The 27981-nt window shown below is 40.0% G+C and overlaps 3 gene segments (V, D, J or C); all 3 read left to right on the top strand.

Annotated features, from left to right (window-relative positions):
• Positions 1–6303: 6303 nt before the first annotated feature.
• LOC116219654 lies at positions 6304–6942 on the top strand. The segment is given in 2 exon segments: positions 6304–6399; positions 6582–6942. Coding segments are annotated over 2 exon segments (378 nt in total).
• Positions 6943–11690: 4748 nt separating this feature from the next.
• Positions 11691–12446, top strand: LOC116219652. The segment is given in 2 exon segments: positions 11691–11804; positions 12012–12446. Coding segments are annotated over 2 exon segments (456 nt in total).
• Positions 12447–14325: 1879 nt separating this feature from the next.
• Positions 14326–14925, top strand: LOC116219655. The segment is given in 2 exon segments: positions 14326–14425; positions 14518–14925. Coding segments are annotated over 2 exon segments (375 nt in total).
• Positions 14926–27981: the final 13056 nt, after the last annotated feature.

The following is a 27981-nucleotide window of genomic DNA, read 5'->3' as shown; positions in this document are numbered from 1 at the left end:
ATCAGTGTGTCATTTCACACCAAAGGAAGTGAATTGATTGACCAACTCATCTGAAGTCATGATGATATGAAAACCTTAAACGCTTGCTTTCATTTCCATCATGAACCACTGTGATGTTATAAACCCTTTTGTTCATGAAGTGTTATGTCTCTGTTGTGTTGTGCTCTCTAGTATTAGCAACTTCTATGTTGTATTTCCTCTTTTGGGGACTTCACACACTTAGAAAGGATCTTCTCACTTTACCTACTTACTGCACTGACAATTAATTTGAGGACATATTAATTGTGTCTCTGCAATGTAAACAATTGACCACATGGTGGCAATACAGGCCTAGTTTGTGAATGACTATTTTAGTACAGTACGTCTGATTTTACTTCATCAAACTACTTCAGTTTGAATAATGTTTGGATTTCATCATGAAACTTTCTTTTAGAAATGACTTGGACCAAATTACACGTATGTTGTATTTTGCACAATAACATTAACTGAGACATGAACAGTTCTTATCAAGAACATAAAGATATATTGTAAATTGACATTGAAATGGCATTCTTACTCACTGTGTTGGTAAGCAATATTGGAGATGGTCTCTAGTTAATCCACTTTGGGTATTCCTGAGATCCTGAACAGCAGCATAGTTCATAACTTTCAGTAAAAAGCAGAAGAGACTAAATTAAAAAAGTCCAAAACAAACTAGAATGTTTGCCTACTACTGCTTATTATGACATAAACATGAACCTGGTGTGACATCACAAAGGAAGCACTGATAATCCAAAACAAATTGGTTAGTGTATTAAAAGTGTTGTGTTTAACACTTGTTTGTGTTTTAAAGAACCACAAACTAGATTTTCATACTACATTGTTGTTGTATTTCATGTTGTTGTCTATCAAAGGAAGCCTTGTGTGATACGCCATGCAATACGGTTCATGTTAAATACTTGCCCTGTTACAGAATATACACATCTGAAATACCAGCTAGTTGCTCCAGAAATGTAGACATAGCAGTAGCCCATGTTTAAACTGCTTATTGTACACAGTCTCATACATGAGGAGAGCAACACAGTTTGATTGAACAGGAGGAGCCTAAATGACATGTGTCCTGAAATTATCTTTTTACACCAGAGGAATACGAGTTCAAGCTGCGTAAGCTGCACTCTTTGCTGTGAACCTTGTTGAGTTTACTATGCTGCTCCACTCAGTGCTACTCTTCACAGACATGTAATGACAAATATTCAGGATACATTCATACATTCAAAAAAGCTTCAAACCCTTCCTCATCCACAAGGAAGCAACATTACACGTCCCTCCTCAGAAAGACCGGTACATATTAGCATATGTTATGTAGAAACAATTTGGCTCCACCAAATTGACACAGAGAATCTGTAGAGGAACTGTTCAACCATGGAGCTTAGCCTGGGGAAATTATTTCTCATTACTTTGTTTCAATTTGGTAGGTGTCCTAACCATTTTCAACTTACCATTGAAGTTACATTATGTACTGCTAGGTGTTGTGGAAGATCAGCCAGCAGGATTTCTCACTGCCTCTGAGGGAGATTCAGTAACTCTCCCCTGTACCTACACCAGCAGCAGCACAGGACAGACCTACCTGTTCTGGTACCAACAGAAACCTCATGGAATCCCTGCATACATACTGTGGAGATATTCCACATCAGGGTCTAATGATGAAACATTCAAAGAGAGATTTGAGGCCAATCTCACTTCAAACTCAGTTCCTCTGACCATCCAGAATCTGCAAGTGTCAGACTCTGATGTGTACTACTGTATTCTGAGGCCGACGGTGACAGCTGCAAACTCAGTATTCATACAAAAACATCGGCTTCCCTTTAAACTTTTCTTCAAGAAATTATTCTTTATGAAAATGTCAAGCAGTGATTGGGACATGGATATAAATCTCAAGAAACAATCAAAAGCAAAGAGATAATTTAAGCCATTGAGGATAAATACTCTGAATGACTGAGTGAGGCAACTGAGATAATTGTCCAAACAAGAGTCATTATGAAACAAAAGTCCAAAAGATTAGACTCTGCTGTATACCAAGATGATAATGCAGTTAACCAGAATATGTGGAATTACTCCATTAGTAGAGTTACTACACTACTGTGTTACTATCCTGAGCAGTAAAGGCACAGTGCAGCTCATGACCAATCCTCTCTACCAGTCAGGGGAGGAGCTGAACAGACAGACAGCATCATGGTGAGATCTGATGAAAGTGCCTGAGTGGAAAGAACTGAATCCACACAGATCTGCATACCAGCCTCACACATGAACTACACTATAGGCTCTACCATGATGATTCCTCTAACAGTGCTACTGTTTTCAACCTTCTTGGGTAGGAGACATTCCCTTTCCACACTTACCAGTTCTTTTTAATTAAATAATTGACAATTAACCAAATACAGATGGTTAATGTCTTATTCTAATTTATGTGCAATCAATCTTCATGTCTCTATTCATAGCTAGCAGTTTTGGAAACCCTATTGCTCCAGACACTGCAGTGAAGTTTGCCATGGAAGGAGAAACTGTTCTGCTCTCCTGCAGGTACAATGGAACTAACTATGGTCTGCACTGGTATCGCCAGTTTCCCCTGTCTGTGCCACAGTTCCTAATTCTAGATTATGAAGGAATTATTACCAATGCGACTCCCCCTGTTCCTGGGATATCAATAAAACATGACAAGACAGCAAGGCAGCTGTTCCTGAATATTTCATCTGCTGAAGTCTCAGACTCTGCTGTCTACTACTGTGCCATGGAGCCCACAGTGTCAGGAAGCCCAGCTGCACTGAACAAAAACCCTCCCAGCATTTAGTGTGTTTTCATAATGGATCATTTTATTTCCTTCAATGCTTCCGCATACTCGTCCAGTTCATCTAACTCTTTCATTGAACTTCTCAACGTAATATCCAATGAAATAAAATGTAAACCTTTAGGTGATGGCATTTCAGCATTCTTCATAAAAATGTGAGATTGTATATGAATGTGGATCAGTTCTTCCTGTAGTTTTGACTTTGGTCTTTAATACAAATCAAAGCAACAGAAGAGATAAAGGAGAAAGACTCTATAAAAAGGCTTCATCCATAAAACAAATTGGTCATAAATGACTAAGTCATATGTTTAAAAGTACAGGGAAAGCACAAAAGTGCAAGTGCCATATAAATATGATCCTTACTCAATCTACTGCACTTTGTTATGTACGGGGAAATGTGTGCTACAAAGACTACAAAAACTGTTCCTCTGACAATCAAGAATCTGCAAGTGTCTGACTCTGCTGTCTACTAATGTGCTCTGAGGCCCACAGTGACAGCTGTGTGTGAAGTCATCATACAAAAACTTGCTGGAAAGTCTTACTCTTGTGTATATTCAAACACCTAGATGCTAAATAAACTTTAAAGGTCACATGAAACAGTTTCCCTCTAAGCAGCCGCTAGTCGGGACGACTTCAATGTGAAGATTCTTCAGAAATCTGAAATGATTTAAACTACACAAAACAACCAACCACACTGCTAAATATGTATTCACTTTATGTAAAACATGACAAACAAGAGAGCAGTATTGCAGAGTCTGAAAGCAATACTAGGCGATCCCTGAACATACTGCCTTAAGTGAGTGTATACAGTGTGAATGGAATCAACAGTGTGAAACAGTTACAATACAATTCTTATTTTGTGGCGGCAGTGACAATTGTTGTGGGTTGCACAGGTACAAGAGGTTCATCAGTTGAACATTCTGTGTTCATTTTTTACAGATATTGCAACCAGGAGATCAAACTTCTTCTGGAGGAGGATGGGTGATACTGAATCATAAATACTGTACTGTTCTCACATCACTATATATATTTTTGCAGATTCAAAGTGCAAAACCCCACAATTCATGTTGTGGAATGCACTCATGAAAAAACAATACTGGCCATCCAAAATCTGCACATGTCTGACTCTTGTGTACTATAGTGCCCACAGTCACCACTGCACAGTCATCTCTCACATAACATCATTGCCTTTAGAATTACCAACTTGCTGAATTCACATTGTTCATAATTCACATTAGATATCATGTTCATATTCCATGCTTCAGATATAGCCTACTATGTTTCCTGGTGAATAACTAAGGGCTTATTTCTACAGGCTGAAAATGCTGCAGGGAGGGTCATCTGCAGTGTGACATAGAGGACTCCTCAAAGCAGGAACTCCTTCAGTGAGGTCTACACAGCTACACACAGTAGCAGCTTAGAGGACTGTGAGCAACAACACTGAATACTAGATATTCATCATGAAGAAACCACTATTACTTATCCTCATTATGACAACAGGTAATATCTTTCAAATGGTTATACATCATGTGGGTACTCACACACACGCACACACACACACACACTTTAGCAGCTTAGGACTGTGAGCAACAACACTGAATACTATAGATTCCTCATGGAGACACCACTATTACTGATCCTCATTATGACAACAGGTAATATCTTTCAAATGGTTACACATCATGTGGGTACGCTAGCAGTAGATCAGTTTCTTGTCTGAAGACATGTTTGAATCAAACTTTTGTTTCTGTTTTGAAGGTGTCTCTGCTGACCAAGTCTCTCCTGAGCGGGAGAGCGTCACTCAGAGTGAAGAGGAATCTGTAAAATTCAAATGCTCTTATGAGACGAGCAGCACCTATGTTATTCTTTTCTGGTACAGGCAGTATCCTGGACAGGCACCTCAGTATTTGTTAAGGAAAGGTGCAAGAAGTTATAGTGGTAGTAATGAACACATCTCTGATCCCAGATTTGATTCCACAACATCACAGACATCCACTGAGCTCCATATTAAAGTCCTGACTCTGGCAGACACAGCTCTCTACTACTGTGCTCTGTGGGTAGCACAGTGATACAAAGTCTCTGAAATGCTGTACAAAAACTCAGAGGCAAACAGACAACTTTTTAATGAGAGAGATCAAAGTCATTTCCACATTGGTATAATATCAGTTAGCCACAATCTGAGGTTTCAAGGCAAACTGAGTGATCGTGGTTACACCTGTTATTTGAATGCCTGAAGATTTCAAAACTAAGAAAATAAAACAAACTGTAATGGTTTTGAAAGGCCGTATGAACATCTATGTACTTAAAACACACATGCATGCTCAACATGTAGTTTCAGAGATATATGGGTGAAACCTTTATTGTCAGAGAGCCCTGTTCTCATGACTGTATATTGGTGTTAAATAAGTCACTCTACTCCTGCAGACTGGTTGATGGGATATGGGTCTCGGCCAAACAGAAACATCAAAATGGGGGTCTCTTTTTGTTGACAGTTGTCTGTAATGGACAGATTCTGTTGTCGTTGTTATAAAGAAAGACTTTAATTCCAGTAAGACTTTGCTCATGAATGCAAAAGTAAAATGCTAAAGTTTGCATGAAAGTAGGAAGCACTAATGATGTAATTTCAATGATCGTCTATTTAATCTCATGTGGGTGAGAGTGATTTGATTTAAGCTGCACTCTCTTTCCCTCAATGTAACTGTAGACAGCTGTTTTGCTAATAATGTTTTAAACAGATTGTTAATCCATTTAGTTTTGTATCAAACTGAACCAATTACATTTTAAGGTGTTGAGTTGAATGAATTCTTCCAGAAAAAAAATGGACATCTTATTACCTCAAACCAAGATTAAGTGAACACAGATAAGTGTTCCAGAGTAAGTTTCTCCTGCAGTGTCTCTTCTGTGAGAAACCTGCAGTGGCATCACCAGCATGAGGGTTCATCTCCCCAGTTTGAGCTGTTTATTCCTAGCAGTGCAAGATGGGAGGTCATACATTCTCTCTCGTCTGCTGCGGTCTGGGAGTGGGCCCGGGCTTCCTCTCTCTCTGAGAGAGGGCCCGTGCAGTTCTCTCTGGCCTGCCGGGACGTGGGTGAGCCCGACAGGCTTGTTGTTGTTGTTTAATAAATATACTTATATGCAACTCCAGAGTCCTGAGGTCACTTGAGTGAATTTTCACACCTGGCCATGAGACCTCAAATTTAAATAAATACGAGTGTTTGGGGAGCTCCTTACACACTTTCCATGCCATATCTAGTAGTGAAAAAGGTTGAAGGTGCAGGAGCAAGCATTCCCCAGAACTGGACATGATCAGTATGTAAAAAAGTGAATAATCAGTGCTTTTACTGAATATCAATAATGTACATCTCAAGTCATCCTAATGACAGTATGCATCATTTGTATAGCTGTGTGATCCCTGCAGTGGTGTCAAACAAACAGGTCAGGGGGAGGTGTTTGCTCTCCACCCAAACAGATGTGGGCCTGAAAGGGTTCATCTAGTTCAAGCTGTAGTGCTCTTTGTCATTCTCAGTCCAGTACAATGTTCCTGCATGCTGGAATACTGCTAACAGCCTTTGCAGGTAAATATACTTTATTCTTCCACACTTTTAAAGAATAACCAATCTTGAAAAATAATTTGATTTCAAATAACATATCAAGTCATACTAATTGGGCTTCAATCTTCATTTAGCAGGTATGTTACTGGTCTTGCGTAGTACTTTGTGTACCTTTGATTTGATCAGATTTCCTCTATACATTTTAGGCTGCATCTCTGCAAATGCAATCACTTCAAACAGTGCTGTGGTCAAAACAGTGGAGGACTTTACCATAAGCCTCTCCTGTAACTACTCCTCGAGTAACTATCCACAGTGGTATCGGCAGTATCCAAGATCAGAACCCCAGTTTCTCATGAGTGTGTATAGCTCTACTGAAGCTCAGAAATCAAGCTCTGATCCTCGCCTGTCCGGGATACTGAACAAAGAGAAAACTCAAATCTTCCTGAACATCAACTCTGCTAAACTCTCAGACTCTGCAGTGTACTACTGTGCCATGGAGCCCACAGTGAAACAAACAGACTCACTGTCATACAAGAACCACTGACTCACAGAGTAAGACAAGCTACTCTCTCCTTTCCGCTTGTACTGTAGAAATTACACTGTTTTTTGTTTGTTTGTTTGTTGAAGTGAATAAATACCAACAAATAAAACTAGTTAAGAATCAGATTGAAATGATGGGGTTTTAATCTGGGATGCAGGTTAAAAATGATTACCACATTTTAGAATTCATATTTTCAGCAGGGTGGTTTTCTGACTTTAAGATTGTTAATCATCATTTTCTCAGTTTCACTTTTATGGATGAGGTTTGTGTTCTAATTCAGCATTAATAAAATAAATTACTCCAAATATCGCTCTCGAGGAATCATGTCTTAATGTTTGTTTGTATAGATAAGCTGTCAGCCGAGGATACATAAACTCTTTTTAAGGAACATCTGGTATAATTTTGCTGTTCCTAATCCCCTATATGTAAACTTGTCCATTTATTTGTATTGCCCCATCATGGCCCACATGAAAACACACTGGCCTGGCTCTTGAGTGCAGTACTACTCTCCAACAGATGAGGGAGACCTTTCTGCATCAATTTTGGGAGTTGATGTTTTTACTCTTCATGTGCCTTCTATAGCCCTCAGAACTCCATGGCAGGTGTGCAGTGGCTGGCAGAGAAACTGGGGTCTTCAGGCAGTTCATGTTTTCTCTCAGAACCGTTAATGCACAAATCATGATCAACTGTACAAGGATCTCATTCATTCTGGTGGCATGTTTCTGTGGTAAATCACTCCACTCTGAATCCCTTTGTTGTTCTCTATTTGTGAGTTATTCCACCCCTTGAGGAAAGTAAGGTGAACATATTTAGCAGATGTTTTTTGTCCAGAGTGACTTACAGAATATAGGAACACAATGAACACAAATGAATAAAAACAAAAAGCATCATGCACTAAATGATAAATTAATACTTATTAATGTAGAACATTGTCTACATTACATGCAAGAATGGCTGACACAGATTCATTTACTCAGCTATGAGAGTTATATTCCCTTCTGTCTGATGTGAACATCACCCATATCTAATCAGAGAGGGCCATTCAGTAAGACTACAGCACTGAATGCTGTACTGTCACTAATCATCAGTAACAATAAGAACATATTATTTACTCTCATACTTATTAAAACAACTGTACTAACTGTATTAAATGTATTATCCTTCCTCTCACAGGACTCATGAATCAGAATGAAATGACTTCAAACAGGGCTGAGGTCACTACTATGGAGGGATCTGTATAACCCTTTCCTGCCATGAGTTACATTATAACCGAGTTAGCTGGAGGTTCTGTATGGGTGCCCTTATAAATGGAGGGTACCTGCCTCAAAGTCTATGAAGTGCATTATTATATACGTATTTACATTTGTAGATTCTGGATGATCAGAGGAACTGAGCTGGAGATGAAGTTTAGTCTGGAGTGAAATCTCTCATTGAACTCAGTGTCATTTTCCCAATTTCCATAATTCCAAGTATAGCATCATTCTGGTGCAAAATTTTCATGACATCGAAACTTTTTCATTAGTTCAATGTCGACATGCTTTCAACAATTGATAAACAGTGCTGCATACAAATACATTCATATGCAGTGAATAACAACAGAGTTAGTGTACATCTGCTAATCAGCTACTCTAGATCCACCAATCAAAGTGTTCAGAGCAAGGCCTTCCTGAATGAAGGTCATGTGACTTATTTAGTGCTGATGCAGTAACCCAAGGAGAATCACCTCAGATAACTGTGAGCAAGAACAGTGATCTCATCTGCCACTGCAGATTCCACATGGAGAAATCACTGCTACTAATCCTCATTATGACAACAGGTGAATTGTAATGAAAAGCACTGGATGATATGCTGCACCATATAATGGTAGTTTACTATATACTACACTCTATACTATATCAGGGACAACAGTTTCATGTCTGCATAACCCTTTCTTGAATTCTTCACAGATATTGTGGCCGATCATCTTAGTCCTGCCAATTCCAACATGAAAGGTCTTGAAGGGGACTGCAAAGTTGTGGTGTTCATATGAAGCAAGCAGTGAATATATTTATCTTTACTGGTACAGGCAGTATCCAAATGAGGCCCCTCAGTTTTTATTATACAAAGGAGCTCGATCTTACAGTGGTGCACATATTCCTGACCCTCGGTTTGGCACTACAACATCCAGATCATCAACTGAGCTCCATATTAAAACTCTGGCTCTGACAGACACAGCTCTCTACTACTGTGCTCTGAGGGACTTAGCCCAGTGATATAAAGTCACTAAGAAGTAGTACAAAAACCTAGACACGAATGAATGAAAAAAAGCAAACACACATCAAAGGAATTGTACCATAGTGATCTGATATCTTAACCACATGCAGAAACGTACAGGAGACGTGGTCACACCTGCAGCACACTGCAGTGTGAAATTAATTAGAGCTGTGGCAGCACTTTTTCCAGTCAACAGTATGTCACTCTGTACACATCATAAATTAGAGTCTGACACTGGTCAAATATATCTGTTGTAACTTAAGTCACAAAGGAGTTCCATATTATGTGGCCTATTACAAGTTGTCATGTAATGGGATCAATGTATATTTTAAGAGTCACAATGAAAAAAATATAATGTATGACGATGAGGTTGAGAGGGGAAAACTATGTGCCTGAACATTTCTCCCAGTTTGACGTGACCAATATAGATATTTTAACTGCATGTTCCCTTCAGACACTGTGGGTTTACTAAATGATCTAAGCTAAAGGACACTGGTAGTGTGTAGTCAGAAGTGGCCTGTGAGGTCTGTTGATCCTCTCCACTAATTTCAGTATCAAGAACAGTGACACAGTTTATCTTTGTTTAGCTGATACGATTTAGTATTTCAGACATTAACACAGCAGTGGATATTGTGTAGTATTACGTTTGTTACACGCATTATGCAAAATCATATCCGGAGTGGCCTTACATTTATTTGGTAAGACATTTTCTTATTGTCTTGGAAACATAAGTAAAAATGAATAAAATTGCAGATTTTTTACTATTTCTACTCTACTGTTTCAATAGGTTAATGAGTATACAATGGTGACTTTTTGGTGGGTTATTTTTAATTTAAAGAAATCAAAGTTTAGAACAACTTTCTTTCTTAAGGATAAGAGAAAACCTTTTTGATATTTACGCACTTCAGAGCTACATCTTAGCCACTCCCTTCAGGGCAGAGGGAGGAGCTTATGGTGATGTATGTTCATTTTATTTCAACAGTCTGGCATAAAAGTCTGGGCTAGAACTCAAGTTCATTAAACCTGTTCTCTGTGGTGATTTTCTTATTTCCTGTAAAATGCTACTCTTGTTTACTGCAGTCTTTGCCGCTGCTCTAGGTAAATATCGAAACTTTCAGATTTATGCTATTGTCAATTTGTGCAATTGTCAAATCTATGTTAATAATGGACTGATGACACAGCACGTTGTTTTAGGCATTATTTTATTCATAGAGCTTTGTTTGCAGGTGTCAGTTATGAGAATGTCATCTCACCAAACAGCCCTGAGGTGTATGCTAAGGAAGGATCCAGAGTTACATTGTCCTGTAACTACTCTACAACAGCCACCAGTCTACAGTGGTATCACCAATATCCAAGATCAGGTCCAAAGCATCTTGTGAGTGTGTACAGTTCAGATCAGATATCAGACATAGATCCTCGGTTAACTGGGAAGATCAACAAGGAGAAAACTCAAATCTTTCTGGAGATCTCCTCTGTTCAAGTCTCTGACTCTGCACTGTACTACTGTGCTCTGACGCCCACAGTGACACAAAACCACAGTCTGCCATACAAAAACCTTGACAGGAAAACTAGTTAAAGTAGCAGCACAGCTGAATAAGTGATGTATTTAGGCTCTCATGTTGCATAATGCGTGTAACAAACGTAATACTACACAATATCCACTGCTGTGTTAATGTCTGAAATACTAAATCGTATCAGCTAAACAAAGATAAACTGTGTCACTTTTCTTGATACTGAAATTAGTGGAGTGGAGTGATCCCATTACATGACAACTTCAATCAGCCACAGAATAGAGAACTCCTTTGTGACATGAGTTAAGAGAGGGAAATTATGGAACTCAAGTGCCAATTCCTCAGTATCCTCAGGGCATCTTTGATTTCTATAAATATATGTAGCAGGGATATGTTTGTGGAGAATATGCTGCTTGAGGGTGGAAGAGGAGATATCATGATGCAGAAAACCTCAGCCCTAAACAGCTTCTCTTAACAATCAAGGGTGTGAAACTACATTGTGTTACTGTCTTTGATGCTTCCTGTCTCTCCAAAACATCAGACCCTTTTGTGCCCTCATGTGGTAATCTTCAGTGCTGCATATTGTACAATACTCCACAACCTTACAGGTTCAAATGTGGTGAGAGGAGAGAAATAAAGGAGTTCCCTTTCATGTGTGAATAGAATAAAAACCAGTGGTCTTGGAAATACATTTATACCACATAGTTACATTCAAGACCACACAATCAAGTTTCCAAACTCTGATGGCAGTAGCCAGTGACAGAAGAAACAGTCAGGGTGGGTCCTTTGCTGCCCTCCACAGGTTTGAGGTGAGGGCAGACTCACAGTGACAGAGTGAACCTGAGGGCAGATGATGACCCTGGAATGGATGGTGTGATCTGTGACAGGTCAGGGCCCCATCCGGCCCTGGGTCAGTCCCTCCCTGACAAGTCTCCTCTCTTCTCATGCAGTCTGCCTGAGGGAGTCTTGCATGTTATAACAGTCCAATCCACACTGTTAGAGTGAGCCCTATTGGTGGAGGTTGCAGTGTAAACTTGAGGAAGTGATCTCCCCACTGCTATTTGCTCCCCAGCAGTCAACCAGGATGCTGCTCTTCTGTGTGCTTCTCTTAGTATCTCTGATAGGTGAGTAACACGACTGCATTCATATTGTATGGAAATGGAAAAGTAAGAAATATATAATACTAATTACACACTGTGCATGTTTTTTGTATACTACAGATTTGATCACATATCAGAGTGATTAGCAATCTACTGCTTTAACTTCATAGAGCATCAAGGTTTATGGGACCATAAAGACTAACCAAAGTGTTTATGTATTTATTTTGGCAGGGGAAAGTTCTGAACAGAAAATAACAGCAATGATGGCTGAAATGAAAACTTACGAGGGAGAAAATGTCACCCTCTCGTGCAAATATGAGGGCAACATTCAGAATTTGCAGTGGTATCTCCAGTACCCTGGATCTAGACCAGAGTATGTGCTTTCAGTCTTTGAAGCTACAAATAGTGTCGTTCGTGCTGACCCTCAAAATCTACGGCTCAGTGTCACGGTGAACTCGGAAAGAAATCAAGTTTCTTTGGAGATCTACTCTGCAAAGATCTCAGACTCTGCTGTGTACTACTGCGCTCTGCAGCCCACAGTGACAGGAAACACAACAAGCCTGTACAAAAACCCAGGAGCAAATGGCAGTGTTTGGTTAGTGTCATTGTGTATTTACTGCTCTATTTCACTACAGAAATCTGATTGATTATTGAAATAAAAAGACAAAATCACATTACTTTGGATCATACATTTCCATTTCTGTATTAAATGTAGTGTCTTGTAAGTAATGGAATAAAAAACATAGTATGTGCCATATACAAATGTGTGATTGGATTCTTTGAAATAATGTTTTATAATTAACAATTGTCTGTGACATTACAAATGGATTTCCCATTACACATCAAATTAAACAATAACATTAAAGCTTCATCATCTTTTAATCAACAGATTAATGCACATAAAATACTCTGACAAATATTCCACTTACGATCCCAAACTGGCTAATCAGATGGCTAATGAAACAGTTGTGAGATTGAACACTCAGCCATTTTTAAGCAATTCAGCAAATTTGACATATTCATACAACTTCTGAGCAACAAGACTCATTGCTTTTCCCAACTAGAAGGAAAATACTGTACATGTAATTTCTGTCTTGACGTGTATTATAAATTACGACAATAAGCAACCAAACTATACATCAATCTAATGTACATCTCAGAAGTAGCAATTAAATGAACAGACTGATTTTAGGATAACCTCTTTATAAAATCCATGAATGAGGACCACTACTTCCTAATTGCAGGCTGCCAGTGTGGATCTTTAAGTAGGTTCCCTCAAAATGAGCAGATATGAAGACGACTTTTATAAAGATGCCATGCCTGAGTTTGCCCACTGTGGGGCAGTATCAGAGTGTCATTGAGGGCCTCTTCAGGATGTTGAGCAGTTCCTTAAATTTGTCTGATTGTCTTCAAATGCAAGGCATGTACAGCTGTTGACATGGATTTTGGTTTAAAATAATATTTTAAAAACAAGACAAATTCAAATTACTTTTGTTGTCAATGGTATGTGTTTGCAGTGTACAGGGAAATTAGGACTCTGTGGAACAGCCAACAAAAGACTTGAGGGAGGACTGGTGACTCTGTCCTGTGAATACACAGTGGCCATAGCCACAGCATCCTGGTACAGGCTGAAATCAATGATTTCCCTATTTACATGCTGAAGACAAAAGGTGATGTTGAGGGAGATTTCATGCTGAGTTCAACATTACCTCTAAAACTGATCCCTTGACCATCCAGAAGGGTCTGATTCTGCTGTGTACTACTGTGATATGAGGCCCACAGTGACAGCTGCACACTGAACCCCCATGGTGTAAGGGCTATCTAGCTTGGGTTGATATACAGTCATGCCAGTAAACGTTTTATTGGCATCAACATAATTTGATACATTGTGTAATACCCACGCTCAATGATTTACAATGGTTTAGTTCCTAGTCTCAGTTCTTGTTTTGTTTATAGCCTTGCCGAGTGTGACTCGTGTTTTGTTTGCCGTTACGGCGTGGACGTTTATAATTTGCCCAGCATAAGAGGTTGCCTCTGTTTGCTTAGTTTCTTTCTGCGCTCTGATCGCCAGTTTCCTAAGTTCTCAGCAGAGCTACGAACCTGCGGCCCTCCATGGGTTTGGCCTGTGTTCTGGAGGATCGACAGCCTCATCATCTGCGTGTCTACAACCTGTGGTCTGTCTTCTGTGGCTGTATTCGTCTGCAATAAACTCTGTTTCACGAATTCCCATCTGTGAGTCTGTTCGTTCCGTGACAATATCCAAAGAACAGGGTTGTTTTTTAAACCTCCCTAGAAACATGACTTATTTCATCCATTCGACCAATAAAACTCTTAATTCAAGAGCTGATAGCTGATGTTAAGTCTCCTTATATGTTAAGAGAACTTTTACTACAAACACTTAGAACACACATGAATTACAGACAAAACCTTTCCGAAGCATACTATGTGGAAATGTACCATTCAGCTTCTCACAAAGACCTTTCTGTTTGCCAAGAGGGAGGAGCTAGAAAGAGAAGATCGTGATGCCTTCATGGTGCCTACCCATGGGTGTCTTGAAAGGACTGACATTCAAGTTGTGTAGACCTTGGATTTGCAGACCTCCACAATGATCTTCTTTCTGGGCATATTACTCATGGACCTTTCAGGTAAACACAAAATCAAAGTCAAATAATGAAGAAACAGTCATAAGAGAATGAAACAATATAGCATTTTTTAACAGGTATTTTTCTCTGTGCAGGTAAAAGCTATGGGAATAAAATCATTCCAAACAGTGTTGAACTCAACACAGTGGAGGGAGATAATGTAACCCTCTCCTGTAACTACAGCTCTGCAAACTCTCTACAGTGGTATCGCCAGTATCCAAGATCAGCACCCCAGTTTCTCTTGCTCATCATTAATCCTGATAAGACAGAAATATCAGACGTGGAACCGCGATTCTCTGGGATAATTAATAAGGAGAGGAATCAGATGTTTCTGGACATCTCCTCTGCTAAACTCTCAGACTCTGCTCTCTACTACTGTGCCCTGAAGCCCACAGTGAAGGAAACTGGCAAACTGTCATACAAAAACTGACATGACGTGACATGAGATGACATACATTATACCTTACTCTCCTTCCAAAAACTCTGCACAGAGTGGTAACAACCCGCAGAGATTCAAGTAATGAAATGAATACATGCATTTTTATTATAAACATGACCATATATTATGATTCAATAAATAGTCACTATTTTAAGCATCGATTCCTTCATTCCTGTGTTTGTAAAGTAACTGAACCTCTGGAAGAGCCAATGTCTACTAATGAGTCATAAGAAATAATAGAAAAATAGTTTATATACTGTCCAAATGTATCTTGCATTCAGCCTTTTCAATAACATGTATTTCATTTCATATGACAGAATACACATCTGCCCTTGGACTGCAATACCACTGGGAACCATGGTGGGGCGACATTTGAAAACGAAATGTTCAATTGATGACGATCATTCTTCTTTCAGAGCTGAGAAACAGACATTAGAGAGGTCCGATCTCACAGCTCAGGCATCACACAGAGCAGTCATGACCCTCTGGACAAATCTCTTACACATTCTGATTGTTTATTACTGCAGTAAGAAAACCTCTCATCACATTCATATTATTGATTGATTGTTCTCCTTTACATTTAGCTGATACTTAAAGCAACTTACACTTTCCCATCTGTAATTCTCATCTTGTAAAATGTGTCTGCCTCTTTTTGTTTTACAGTTGGCAGAGGGATGGAGGACTCTGTTGATCAGCCATCAAATGATGTAGTCGGTGTAGAGGGTGAAGTAGTGACACTCCACTGTACATATGATGTGACATCGTCATCTCAGTTCTATTTGTTTTGGTACAAATTTCAAGCAAACGACGTCCCTCGATATGTGCTGCAGAGATACACTTTCGGAGATGGGGACAATAGTGATGTATTCAAAGAAAGATTTAAAGCAGAACTCAACACCACTACAAAATCTGTTCCTCTGACAGTCATGGATCTGCAAGTGTCTGACTCTGCTGTGTACTACTGTGCTCTGAGGCCCACAGTGACTGTTGCAGACCACACCGTCGTACAAAAACACACTCCTTTATTCATATCTGTCACATCATACTGTCACACATTTTGTGATGCAATTTCTGTCATAAACTGATAAAGACTGAATAGAAATGAATGAATAACAACAAATTGATATGTTAAGAGAACACAATTGTAGGGGCATTTAAATTCAATTAGGGTGACAGATATAAGAAATGAAGCAGCAATGCATCTAGATCTAGAGTAATGGAGTAGGTCTGATAAGGGAACTGGCAACATTTCTCCATGTATTATGTAATGTGATATCAGACATTAGACTGTCAATCATGAAATCATTTCAGTGATTGAAATCAGACATACAAAATTAATGCTGGCTTATAAATGTAGAACATTGTCTACATTCCATGCAAGAATGGCTCACACAGATTAATTTACTCAGCTATGAGAGTTATATTCCCTTCTGTCTGATGTGAACATCTCCCAAATCTAATCAGAGAGGGCCATTCAGTAAGACTACTATACTGAATGCTGTACTGACACTAAGCATCAGTAAAAATAAGAACATATTATTTACTCTCATATTTTTTAAAACAACTATACTAACTGTATTAAATGTATTTTCCTTCCTCCCACAGGACTCATGAATCAGAATGAAATGACTTCAAACAGGGCTGAGGTCTCTGTTTAACCCTTTCCTGCCATGAGTTACAATATAACCGAGTTAAGGCGGGCGCATGCTTCTGCAACAGCGGCTGTGGTTGTGTAAATTGTTGTGTAATTGTTGTGTAAATGTACTCGTTTCAATTCATGGTACCTAAAAGGGTTGCGCGTGTTGCAAAGCAATTCACCGCCAGAACAATAGGTGGAGTAACGTTTTTTGTCGAAGACGACCTAGAGAATGACGTCTTTGTGTGTGGAAGTCGTTGGTTTGTTTATTTACCAGGTCTTGTTGTCCACACACACAGTGAATGATGGCAACGAGATCATTGGGGTTGTATAAATGTTCATATCTCCTCACCTCTTTCAACTGGACCCGACCAGCCAGGCCGTCTTCGACAAATATTTAGAAATCATACTAGGGCTCAGGTCAGCCATCAGCACGATAAGGCATTGAACATTTCATATTTAAAATATCTTAATAAGAAGTGAAGTCAACATGTCTGCTTTACATGATGTAGAAGTTCATTTATTGACACATATTTTAAGGACAGCCACAGCTCTTTAAAATGACGTGTTTATAAGTTACATACAAAAGTGAAAGATAAAAGGCGAGAGAATCGCCAGGTGTACCTTCTCATTATGTAGGCTATGTGTGTTTGTAATACAATGGTGTGGGCCGCAAGTTAACTCCACTTCACAGGTACAACTGGCGATTCTCTCGCCTTCTATCTTTCACCTTCGAATAATTTAACTTATAAACATGTCGTTTTAAAGCGCTGTGGCCGTCATTAAAAGATGTATCAATAAACTGTCTTTTTCGCCACTGGTAGGCTTATGAATTGCCAACCTTTGTATTTCGTGTAAAACATGTATTCATAACATCAAGCCTTTCGCCCACTACACTTTCATGCTCCGGTAAGTTTTTTTCCTTTGTCCCGCTGCAATAAATATGCTTACTTCACTCAAAATAAAACCTACAGTTCTGGCGTTGAATTGCTTTGCAACACGCACAACCCTTGGGGAACCATTTATGTATCTGCAAAGAAATCACATAAATTGCAATATACTACATTCTCAGAGGATGACATTAAAAAAACGTTTACTGCGTCTGTTTGGAGAGAACGTGCTCTAATTCAGCGAACAAATACTTTCATATTCATTTTTCGCCACTTCATGTCATCCATTCATATCAATCAATACTACCTAATACAACTTTAACTGTGATGTGTTTTTGTTTCATTTTGCAACTTATTTACTGTATAATCCAAGACAGCAGGTGCCCGTTTGTAAATATTCCACATTTGATGTAGGCTACTGTCAAATCAGAAAGAAAACCAGCTGTCACTCTATTACCTGACCAATAGGGCTACCTTTCAAACTCGGTGATATTCACAACTAATTTGTCCTTCATTCTACCTAATATGATTAAACGGCATATGTTATTGCACTCGTGAGGCAAGCGTCAGTTTTGTTCGGTTATCTGCCCTCTCCAGACCAGTGTTTCTCAAACTTTTTCAGACCAAGGACCACTTAGCCAATAAAAAAAAACTTGCGGACCAACTAACTAAATAGTAGCCTATATCCCCGGAACAACAGGCCTCCTACCCAGACCTGGCGCCAGACAATTGTTAGCAGCACATGATTTTCACGGGTGGGCTCTCCTTTTTTACTTACCGGTAGGCTAGTTATACTGTATGACAATGCGCTAGGCAAAGCATCTGTAACCCTGCTCCATGCGTGACTTGGTTATGTTATGCTCACAGCCTCATACTCCCATCACACACTCAGACACGCCAATATATCACACAACACAACGATGCGCATACCGACCACGCGACTGCAGTAATTCACTACCAACAGGCTAGCCGACTGGCATATAATATATAATATATAATATATGATATTCTGATTCTGTGAGGACAGCTGTTTACTATCACGCACCAGGGTGAGTTATAACAACGACAAACCCTGGTTCACAGCTAAACTCAGAAAGTTAAGGTTGGAGAAGGAAGAGGCATTCAGGAGTGGGGACAGAGACAGGTTTATTGAGACAAAATACATGTTTAGCAAGGAGGTGCGAGATGCTAAACGTCTTTACTCTGAGAAACTCCAACACCAGTTCTCAGCCAACGACTCTGCTTCTGTCTGGAAAGGAGTTAGGCAGATAACAAACTTTAAGCCTAGAGCCCCCCACTCCACTAACGACCCACGCCTGGCCAATGACTTGAACGAGTTTTACTGTCGCTTCGAAAGACAATGGGACAGTCCTGATACCATCCCCTGTGACACCACCCACCAGATCCAGCCCATCAGCTTCACCTTCCCCACCACAGCAGAGGCCTACTCCTCTCCACAGCTGCCCACCTCAGAGCACCCCCCCTTCTCCCCCACCACAGTGACGACTCTATCCGTTATGGAGAGGGACGTCTTCAGACTCTTTAGGAGACAGAACCGAACCCCCGCAAAGCAACCGGGCCAGACTCTATCTCTCCATCCATCCTAAAGCACTGTGCTGAACAGCTGTCACCAGTGTTTACAGACATTTTCAACTCCTCACTGAAGTCATGCCACGTACCAGCCTGTTTCAAAACCTCGACCATCATCCCCGTCCCCAAAAAAACAAAGATCAGTGGACTTAATGACTACAGACCCGTTGCTCTGACCTCTGTTGTGATGAAGTCATTTGAACGGCTTGTGTTGCGGCATCTCAAAGCCATCACTGACCCTCTACTGGATCCCCTCCAGTTTGCCTACAGAGCTAATAGGTCTGTAGACGATGCAGTAAACATGGCCCTTCACTCCATCCTCCAGCACCTGGACACCTCAGGAACCTATGCCAGGATCCTGTTTGTGGACTTCAGCTCTGCCTTCAATACTATCATCCTGGCTCTGCTACAGGACAAGCTTCTCCGGCTGAGTGTGCCTGACTCCATCTGCAGGTGGATCACAGACTTCCTGTCTGACCGGAGGCAGCACGTGTGGCTGGGAAAACATGTCTCTGACCCCCGGACCATCAGCACTGGTTCCCTCAAGGCTGCGTTCTTTCCCCTCTTCTCTTCTCCCTGTACACAAACAGCTGCACCTCCAGTCACCAGTCCGTCAAGCTCCTCAAGTTCGCGGACGACACCACCCTCATTGGGCTCATCTCTGGTGGTGATGAGTCTGCCTACAGGTGGGAGATTGACCATCTGGTGACCTGGTGTGGACAGAACAATCTGGAGCTCAACGCGCTGAAAACAGTGGAGATGGTTGTCGATTTCAGGAAGAACCCAGCCCCTCCCAACCCCATCACCCTGAGTGACGCCCCAGTTGACAGTGTGGAGTCCATCCGCTTCCTCGGCACCATCATCTCCCAGGACCTCAAGTGGGAGCTAAACATCATCTCCCTCACCAAAAAGGCACATCAGAGGATTTACTTCCTGCGGCAGCTGAAGAAATTCAACCTGCCAAAGGCAATGATGCTGAACTTTTACACCTCCATCATTGAGTCCATCCTCACCTCCTCCATCGCCATCTGGTACGCTGCTGCCACTGCCAAAGACAAAAGCAGACTGCAGCGTGTCATTCGTTCTGCGGAGAAGGTGATTGGCTGCAATTTGCCATCTCTCCAGGATTTGTATGCATCCAGGACCCTGAGGCGTGCAGGGAAGATTATGGCTGATCCCTCCCACCCTGGACACAAACTCCTTGTGCCACTCCCCTCCGGCAGAAGGCTGCGGTCCATCAGGACCAAAACCTCACGCCACATGAGCAGCTTCTTCCCGTCTGCGGACCCCCACCCCCCAACACGGACTCTAATCCCTTTTTTGCACACTCCTGCTGTAACTTAATATGTGTATTGTTTATTGTTTATTGTTTATTGTGTATGTTTATTGTTTGCACCAACGTACCACAAAAAATTCCTCGTAGGTGAAAACCTACTTGGCAGTAAAAACCTTTCTGATTCTGATTCTGATGATATATATATATATATATATATAATATAACATATAATATAGCCATCCTAGTAGTCAACTTTTCTGTCATAAACTGATAAAGACTGAATAGAAATGAATGAATAACAACAAAATGATATGTTAAGAGAACACAATTGTAGGGGCATTTAAATTAAATTAGGGTGACAGATATAAGAAATGAAGCAGCAATGCATCTAGATCTAGAGTAATGGAGTAGGTCTGATAAGGGAGATGGCAACATTTCTCCATGTATTTTGTAATGTGACATCAGACATTAGACTGTCAATCATGAAATCATTTCAGTGATTGAAATCAGACATACAAAATTAATGCTGGCTTATAAATGTAGAACATTGTCTACATTCCATGCAAGAATGGCTCACACAGATTAATTTACTCAGCTATGAGAGTTATATTCCCTTCTGTCTGATGTGAACATCTCCCAAATCTAATCAGAGAGGGCCATTCAGTAAGACTACTATACTGAATGCTGTACTGACACTAATCATCAGTAACAATAAGAACATATTATTAACTCTCATACTTATTAAAACAACTGTACTAACTGTATTAAATGTATTTTCCTTCCTCCCACAGGACTCATGAATCAGAATGAAATGACTTCAAACAGGGCTGAGGTCTCTACTATGGAGGGATCTGTTTAACCCTTTCCTGCCATGAGTTACATTATAACCGAGTTAGCTGGAGGTTCTGTATGGGTGCCCTTATAAATGGAGGGTACCTGCCTCAAAGTCTATGAAGTGCATTATTATATACTTATTTACATTTGCAGATTCTGGATGATCAGAGGAACTGAGCTGGAGGTGAAGTTTAGTGTGGAGTGAAATCTCTCATTGAACTCAGTGTCATTTTCCCAATTTCCATAATTATCTCTTAAGTATAGCATCATTCTGGTGCTGTATTTTCATGACATCGAAACTTTTTCATTATTTCAATGTCGACATGCTTTCAACAATTGATCAACAGTGCTGCATACAAATGCATTCATATGCAGTGAATAACAACAGAGTTAGTGTACATCTGCTAATCAGCCACTCTAGATCCACCAATCAAAGTGTTCAGAGCAAGGCCTTCCTGAATGAAGGTCATGTGACTTATTTAGTGCTGATGCAGTAACTTAAGGAGAAGCACCTCAGAGAACTGTGAGCAAGAACAGTGATCTCATCTGCCACTGCAGATTCCACATGGAGAAATCACTGCTACTAATCCTCATTATGACAACAGGTGAATTTTAATGGAAAGCACTGGATGATATGCTGCACCATATAATGGTAGTTTAATATATACTACACTCTACTATATCAGGGATAACAGTTTCATGTCTGCATAACCCTTTCTTCAATTCTTCACAGATATTGTGGCCGATCAACTTAGTCCTGCCGATTCCAACATAAAAGGTCTTGAAGGGGACTCTGCAAAGTTGCAGTGTTCATATGACACAAGCAGCGAAAGGATTGAGCTTCACTGGTATAGGCAGTATCCAAATGAGGCCCCTCAGTTTTTACTATGGAAAGGAGCTCGTTCTGACACTACCAAACATATTCCTGACTTTCATTTTGATGCTACAACATCCAGATCATCCACTGAGCTCCATATTAAAGACCTGACTCTAGCAGACACAGCTCTCTACTACTGTGCTCTGAGGGACTTAGCCCAGTGATATAAAGTCACTAAGAAGCTGTACAAAAACCTACACACGAATGAATGAAAAAAAGCAAACACACATCAAAGGAATTGTACCATAGTGATCCGATCTCTTAACCACATGCAGAAACGTAAAAGAGATGTGGTCACACCTGCAGTACACAGCAGTGTGAAATTAATTAGAGCTGTGAAAGTACTTTGTACAGAATCATAAATTAGAGTCTGTGACACTGGTCAAAAATATCTATTGTAACTTAAGTCACAAAGGAGTTCCCTATTCTGTGGCCGATTACAAGTTGTCATGTAATGGGATCAATGTATAGTTTAAGAGTCACAATGAAAGAAAAATAATGTATGACGATGAGCTTGAGAGGGGAAAACTATGTGCCTGAACATTTCTCCCAGTTTGACGTGACCAATATAGATATTTTAACTGCATGTTCCCTTCAGACACTGTGGGTTTACTAAATGATCTAAACTAAAGGACACTGGTAGTGTGTAGTCATAAGTGGCCTATGAGGTCTGTTTCAGTATCAAAAAACAGTGACACAGTTTATCTTTGTTTAGCTGATACGATTCAGTATTTCAGACATTAACACAGCAGTGGATATTGTGTAGTATTAAGTTTGTACGCATTACGCATTATGCAAAATCATATCCGGAGTGCCTTACATTTATTTGGTAAGGGATTTTTTTATTCTCATGGAAACATAAGTAAAAATTAATAAAATTGCTGATCTTGTACTATTTCTACTCAGAATAGTGCACAAGAAGATTATTTCAATAGGTTAATGAGTATACAATGGTGACTTTTTGGTGGGTTATTTTTTATTTAAAGAAATCAAAGTTTAGAACAACTTTCTTTTTTAAGGAAGAGAGAAAACCTTTTTGATATTTATGCACTTCAGAGCTACATCTTAGCCACTCCCTTCAGGGCAGAGGGAGGAGCTTATGATGATTTATGACACAGTGTTCATTTTATTTCAACAGTCTGGCATTAAAGTCTGGGCTAGAACTCAAGTTTGCTCAAAATTGGTGATTTTCTAATTTCCTGTAAAATGCTACTCTTGTTTACTGCAGTCTTTGCCGCTGCTTTAGGTAAATATCGAAACTTTCAGATGAATGCTATTGTCGAATTGTACAATTGTCAAATCTATGTTAATAATGGACTGATAACACAGCACGTTACTTTAGTATCTCAAGAGGCATATCTTATACATAGAGCTTTTGTTGCAGGTGTCAGTTCTGAGAATGTCATCTCACCACACAGCCCTGAGGTGTATGCTGAGGAAGGATCCAGAGTTACATTGTCCTGTAACTACTCTACAACAGCCCTCAATCTACAGTGGTATCACCAATATCCCAGATCAGTTCCAAAGCATCTAGTGAGTGTGTACAGTTCAGATAAGAGATCAGACATAGATCCTCGGTTAACTGGGAAGATCAACAAGGAGAAAACTCAAGTCTTTCTGGAGATCTCTGTTCAAGTCTCTGACTCTGCACTGTACTACTGCGCTCTGACGCCCACAGTGACACAAAACCACAAACTGCCATACAAAAACCTGACTATCATTTAATGTAAAGATATACAAGATGAAGAGAGAGGTGGACACGCAGAGAGTCCATATTTAGGTACAGTGTCAATGGCATTCATCACAGTTCAACCATAAAATACTGAAATACATTGCTCATTCTAGCTGCTTATTTAGTTCAATACTTTAACTTTACAAAAACTCCTGTCTTAGTTGAAAGGCCCCTAAAAAAGCCATTGAAATGTGACTCCAGTCTTCATTTCCACTGAATACGTTTAAATTGAAAATATTTTCTGAGCAATACACAAAACATTATGATGTTTTTATTGTTAAGACAAATACTTGTCATGAGGAGGCTGGGAAGTTATGGAGTAGACCTAACAAGGGAGATGGCCGCTAGATGGCAACATTACTCTCTATATTATCTATTGTGACATCAGACATTAGACTGTCAATCATGAAATCACTTCGATGATTGATATCTGACATACAAAATTAATGCTGTCTTATAAATGTAGAACTCTGTCTACATTCCATGCAAGAATGGCTACGAAAGATTAATTTACTCAGCTATGAGGGTTATACTTTTAGTCGGTACTAAATCCACTCTACTCAAAGTTGACAGTTTTTCCCTCTCAATTGACAGCTCCATAGTTTCCCCCTCCCCCCAGGTAAAGAGTCTGGGTGTCATCATCGACGGCTCACTCTCCTTCAAATCTCATATCAACATCACCACCCGCACCGCCTACTTCCATCTCCGTAACATAAATCGCCTCCGTCCCTCCCTCACCCCCCACACCACCTCTATTCTTGTACATAGCCTTGTCACCTCCCGTATCGACTACTGTAATTCTCTCCTCTTTGGTCTCCCCCAGAAATCCCTCCATAAGCTCCAACTGGTCCAGAACTCAGCTGCCCGTATCATCTCCCTCACCCCCTCTTTCCACCACATCACCCCCATCCTACAGCAACTCCACTGGCTTCCAATTCACTTCCGTATCAACTTTAAAATTCTTCTTCATACTTTTAAAGCCATCCACAACCTTGCCCCTCCTTACCTGTCTGACCTCCTTCACACTGCCACCTCCACCCGCTCCCTCAGATCCTCCTCTTCCATCCACCTAACTGTCCCCTCTGCCCGGCTAACCACCATGGGGAGCAGAGCTTTCAGCCGCTCTGCTCCCAAACTCTGGAACTCACTCCCACCTGACATCCGAAACATTGACTCCCTCCCTCAGTTCAAATCCTCTCTCAAAACCCACCTTTTCAGGATTGCATTTTCACTGTAGTTGCCATGCTGTTTTTACTTGCACTTTTAATTTTAATTGTTTTGTTATTTGTTTGCTCCTGTTTTAAATTGTAAAGCGTCCTTGAGTGACTTGAAAGGCGCTGTGAAATAAAATGTATTATTATTATTATTATATTCCCTCCTTGCTGTCGTGAACATCATCAGAGAGGGCAATCCAGTAAGACTACTGTACTGAATGTTGTACTGTCACTAAACATAGGTAATGATAAGAAAATGTTAGTTATTGTTACAGTTATTAAAACATCTGTACGAACTGTATTATACACTAACCACAGGCACTACATATTTATTTATGAAGAAAACTGATATCATAAATTAAAATGAATTCAATTTGAAATCAAATTACAAAGACAATTTTACTCACAGTAAAGTATAACATTTGCACAGTTTGAAACTTTTTTCAGTAAAAAGCTTAGGAAGCAAAAGCACAAAACAGACTTTGGAATGTTTGACTGCGCTGCCTTTTATGATGAAAACATCAACCTAGTGTGACATCACAAAGAGAGCAGTGATGAGCAAGAAGAAAATGGTGACTGTTTTCTCCCAATCCTTTCTGGAGGTGTTGTGGGCCTATGTTAATGAAAAACTGATGAAGAAAGGTGCCCACTGCTATGGAGGGATCTGTTTTAACCCTGCCATGAGTTGGCGTTATAACAGAGTTAGCTGGAGGTTCTGAGAACCTGGTACCTCCCTCAAAGTCTATGAAGGGCAGATCTGGATGCTCTTTCATTAAAAACGTAGCACAATGGGACATTGTACTTAAATGTGTTCCATTATTAAAGTCATCACAGTCAGTATCGAAGCGCAGTAAAGATCGGTTAAATCTCACCACATGACTTCTGGCAGGAAAGCTGCTCACACCTGCTGATTTATGTGTGATAAGGTGAAGGTGGAGCTTTGTGCAGTCTGAGAGGAGCATTTCAGTGTCAACCATTCAGTATTGGATTTACTTTCTTGAAGCAGCCAACACCATGTTGCTGTATGGACTTATCTTGTTCAGTGCAACAGCAGGTATGAATTCTAACTATAAGATGAAGATAGTTTGCTATAGGACATAACTGCACAGATGTTTTCAACAGTAAATCAGCAGTCTAATTATTATTTTATATTTCAGTTATTTTAAAGACCTTCACCTATTTTCTGTTATTTCCAGGTGTTAATTTGGGTAATAAAATCACAACAAACCAAAATCAGAGTTACACTGAAGACGGATCTAATGTCACCTTATCCTGTAGCTACTCTGCATCCAGTGGTGTAACGCTACAGTGGTATCGCCAGTATCCCAGATCAACACCCCAGTTTCTCTTGTTCATCATTAGTCCTGATAAGACAGAAATATCAGATGTGGAACCACGATTCTCTGGGAGAATGAATAAGGAGAGGAATCAGATGTTTCTGGACATCTCCTCTTCTAAACTCTCAGACTCTGCTCTCTACTACTGTGCCCTGAGGCCCACAGTGAAGGAAACTGGCAAACTGTCTTACAAAAACTGACGTGACGTGACATGAGATGACATACATCACACCTTACTCTTCTTCCTTAAATTCTGCACAGAATTTAAGTAATTCAATAAATACATACATTTTTATAATAAATATATCCATATATTATGATTCCATAAATAGTCTCTATTTTAAGCATCAATTCCTTCATTCCTGTGTTTGTAAAGTAACTGAACCTCTGCAAGAGCCAAGGTCTACCAGTGAGTCATAAGAAATAATATTACTGTCCAAATGTATCTTGCATTTAGGCATTTCAATCAATTTTTTTTTACGCACAAGACAGAATACACAGCTGCCCTTAGACTGCAATACCACTGGGAACCATGGTGGGGCAACATTTGAACACTACATGTTCAATAGATGACGATCATTCTTCTTTTAGAGGTGAGAAACAGACATTAGAGAGGTCCGATCTCCCAGCTCAGGCATCACACGGAGCAGTCATGACCCTCTGGACAAATCTCTCTTACTACTGCAGTAAGAAAACCTCTCATCACATTCATATTATTGATTGATTGTTCTCATTTACATTTAGCTGATACTCAAAGCAACTTATAATACTTTCCCATCTGTGTAATTCTCATCTTGTAAAATGTGTCTGCCTCTTTTTGTTTTACAGTTGGCAGAGGGATGGAGGACTCTGTTTATCAGCCATCAAATGATGTAGTCGGTGTAGAGGGTGAAGTAGTGACACTCCAAGCTTCAAGCAAATGACGTCCCTCGGTATATGCTGCAGATACAGTATACTCTTTCGGAGATGGGGACAAAAGTGATGGATTAAAAGAAAGATTTAAAGCAGAACTCAACGCCACTGCAAAAGCTGAACACTCATTGTCATCAAGTTTTCCCTAACTCTCATGAACTACATCTTTAATTTGATTCATTATGGACGGCTGAGCAAAAACCTATCCGCCATCACTGAAAAAAAATCCTTTTTGCTTTTCAGGTAGAATATAGCCCAGGCAAACATCTCAAAGCATTGAAGGTAAACTACAGGTAAGAAGAGGAAAAATCTTTCTTTAGTCCAGGTGCTAAATGTTTCAACATTGTATACGTTAACAATTCAATTATGATTTTGAACTCACTTGAAAATATTTCTAAGCTCACAAGTTTTTTTCAGAAGGATACAGACAAATGATAAGGCTGTAAAACTGTCAAGACAAGACACAAGAGTGAAATAGCTAATAAATAAAACAAAAATATGTTGACATGCTATGCTGTAATTCCCATTTCAGCCACAAGGAGGAGTCATGGTGTCAGTGGTGTGTCAGACATAAGGGAGTCTCCTGCAAGTCTCCTCAGTGTCAGACTGATCACACTACTGCTGTCAGTGTTTCATGCCACACATGATGCCTCTTTCATGCTACTGGATGAGGATCTTTGTCATCATAGCTACCTATTGTAGCGGTACTCTGGTGATGACATTTACAATGTTACTCTACAGAGTGTTTTGGCTCAGTATCTTAGCAGGTACCTACAAAATGGACAGAAATGTGGATCTTGCGGGGCACTGCATTTCGGAAAT

This window comes from Clupea harengus, chromosome 25 (genome assembly GCF_900700415.2).
Source record: "Clupea harengus chromosome 25, Ch_v2.0.2, whole genome shotgun sequence".
Classification (NCBI taxonomy): domain Eukaryota; kingdom Metazoa; phylum Chordata; class Actinopteri; order Clupeiformes; family Clupeidae; genus Clupea; species Clupea harengus.
Note: the sequence above shows the minus strand (reverse complement) of the source record. Positions and strands in the feature narration are given on the sequence as shown.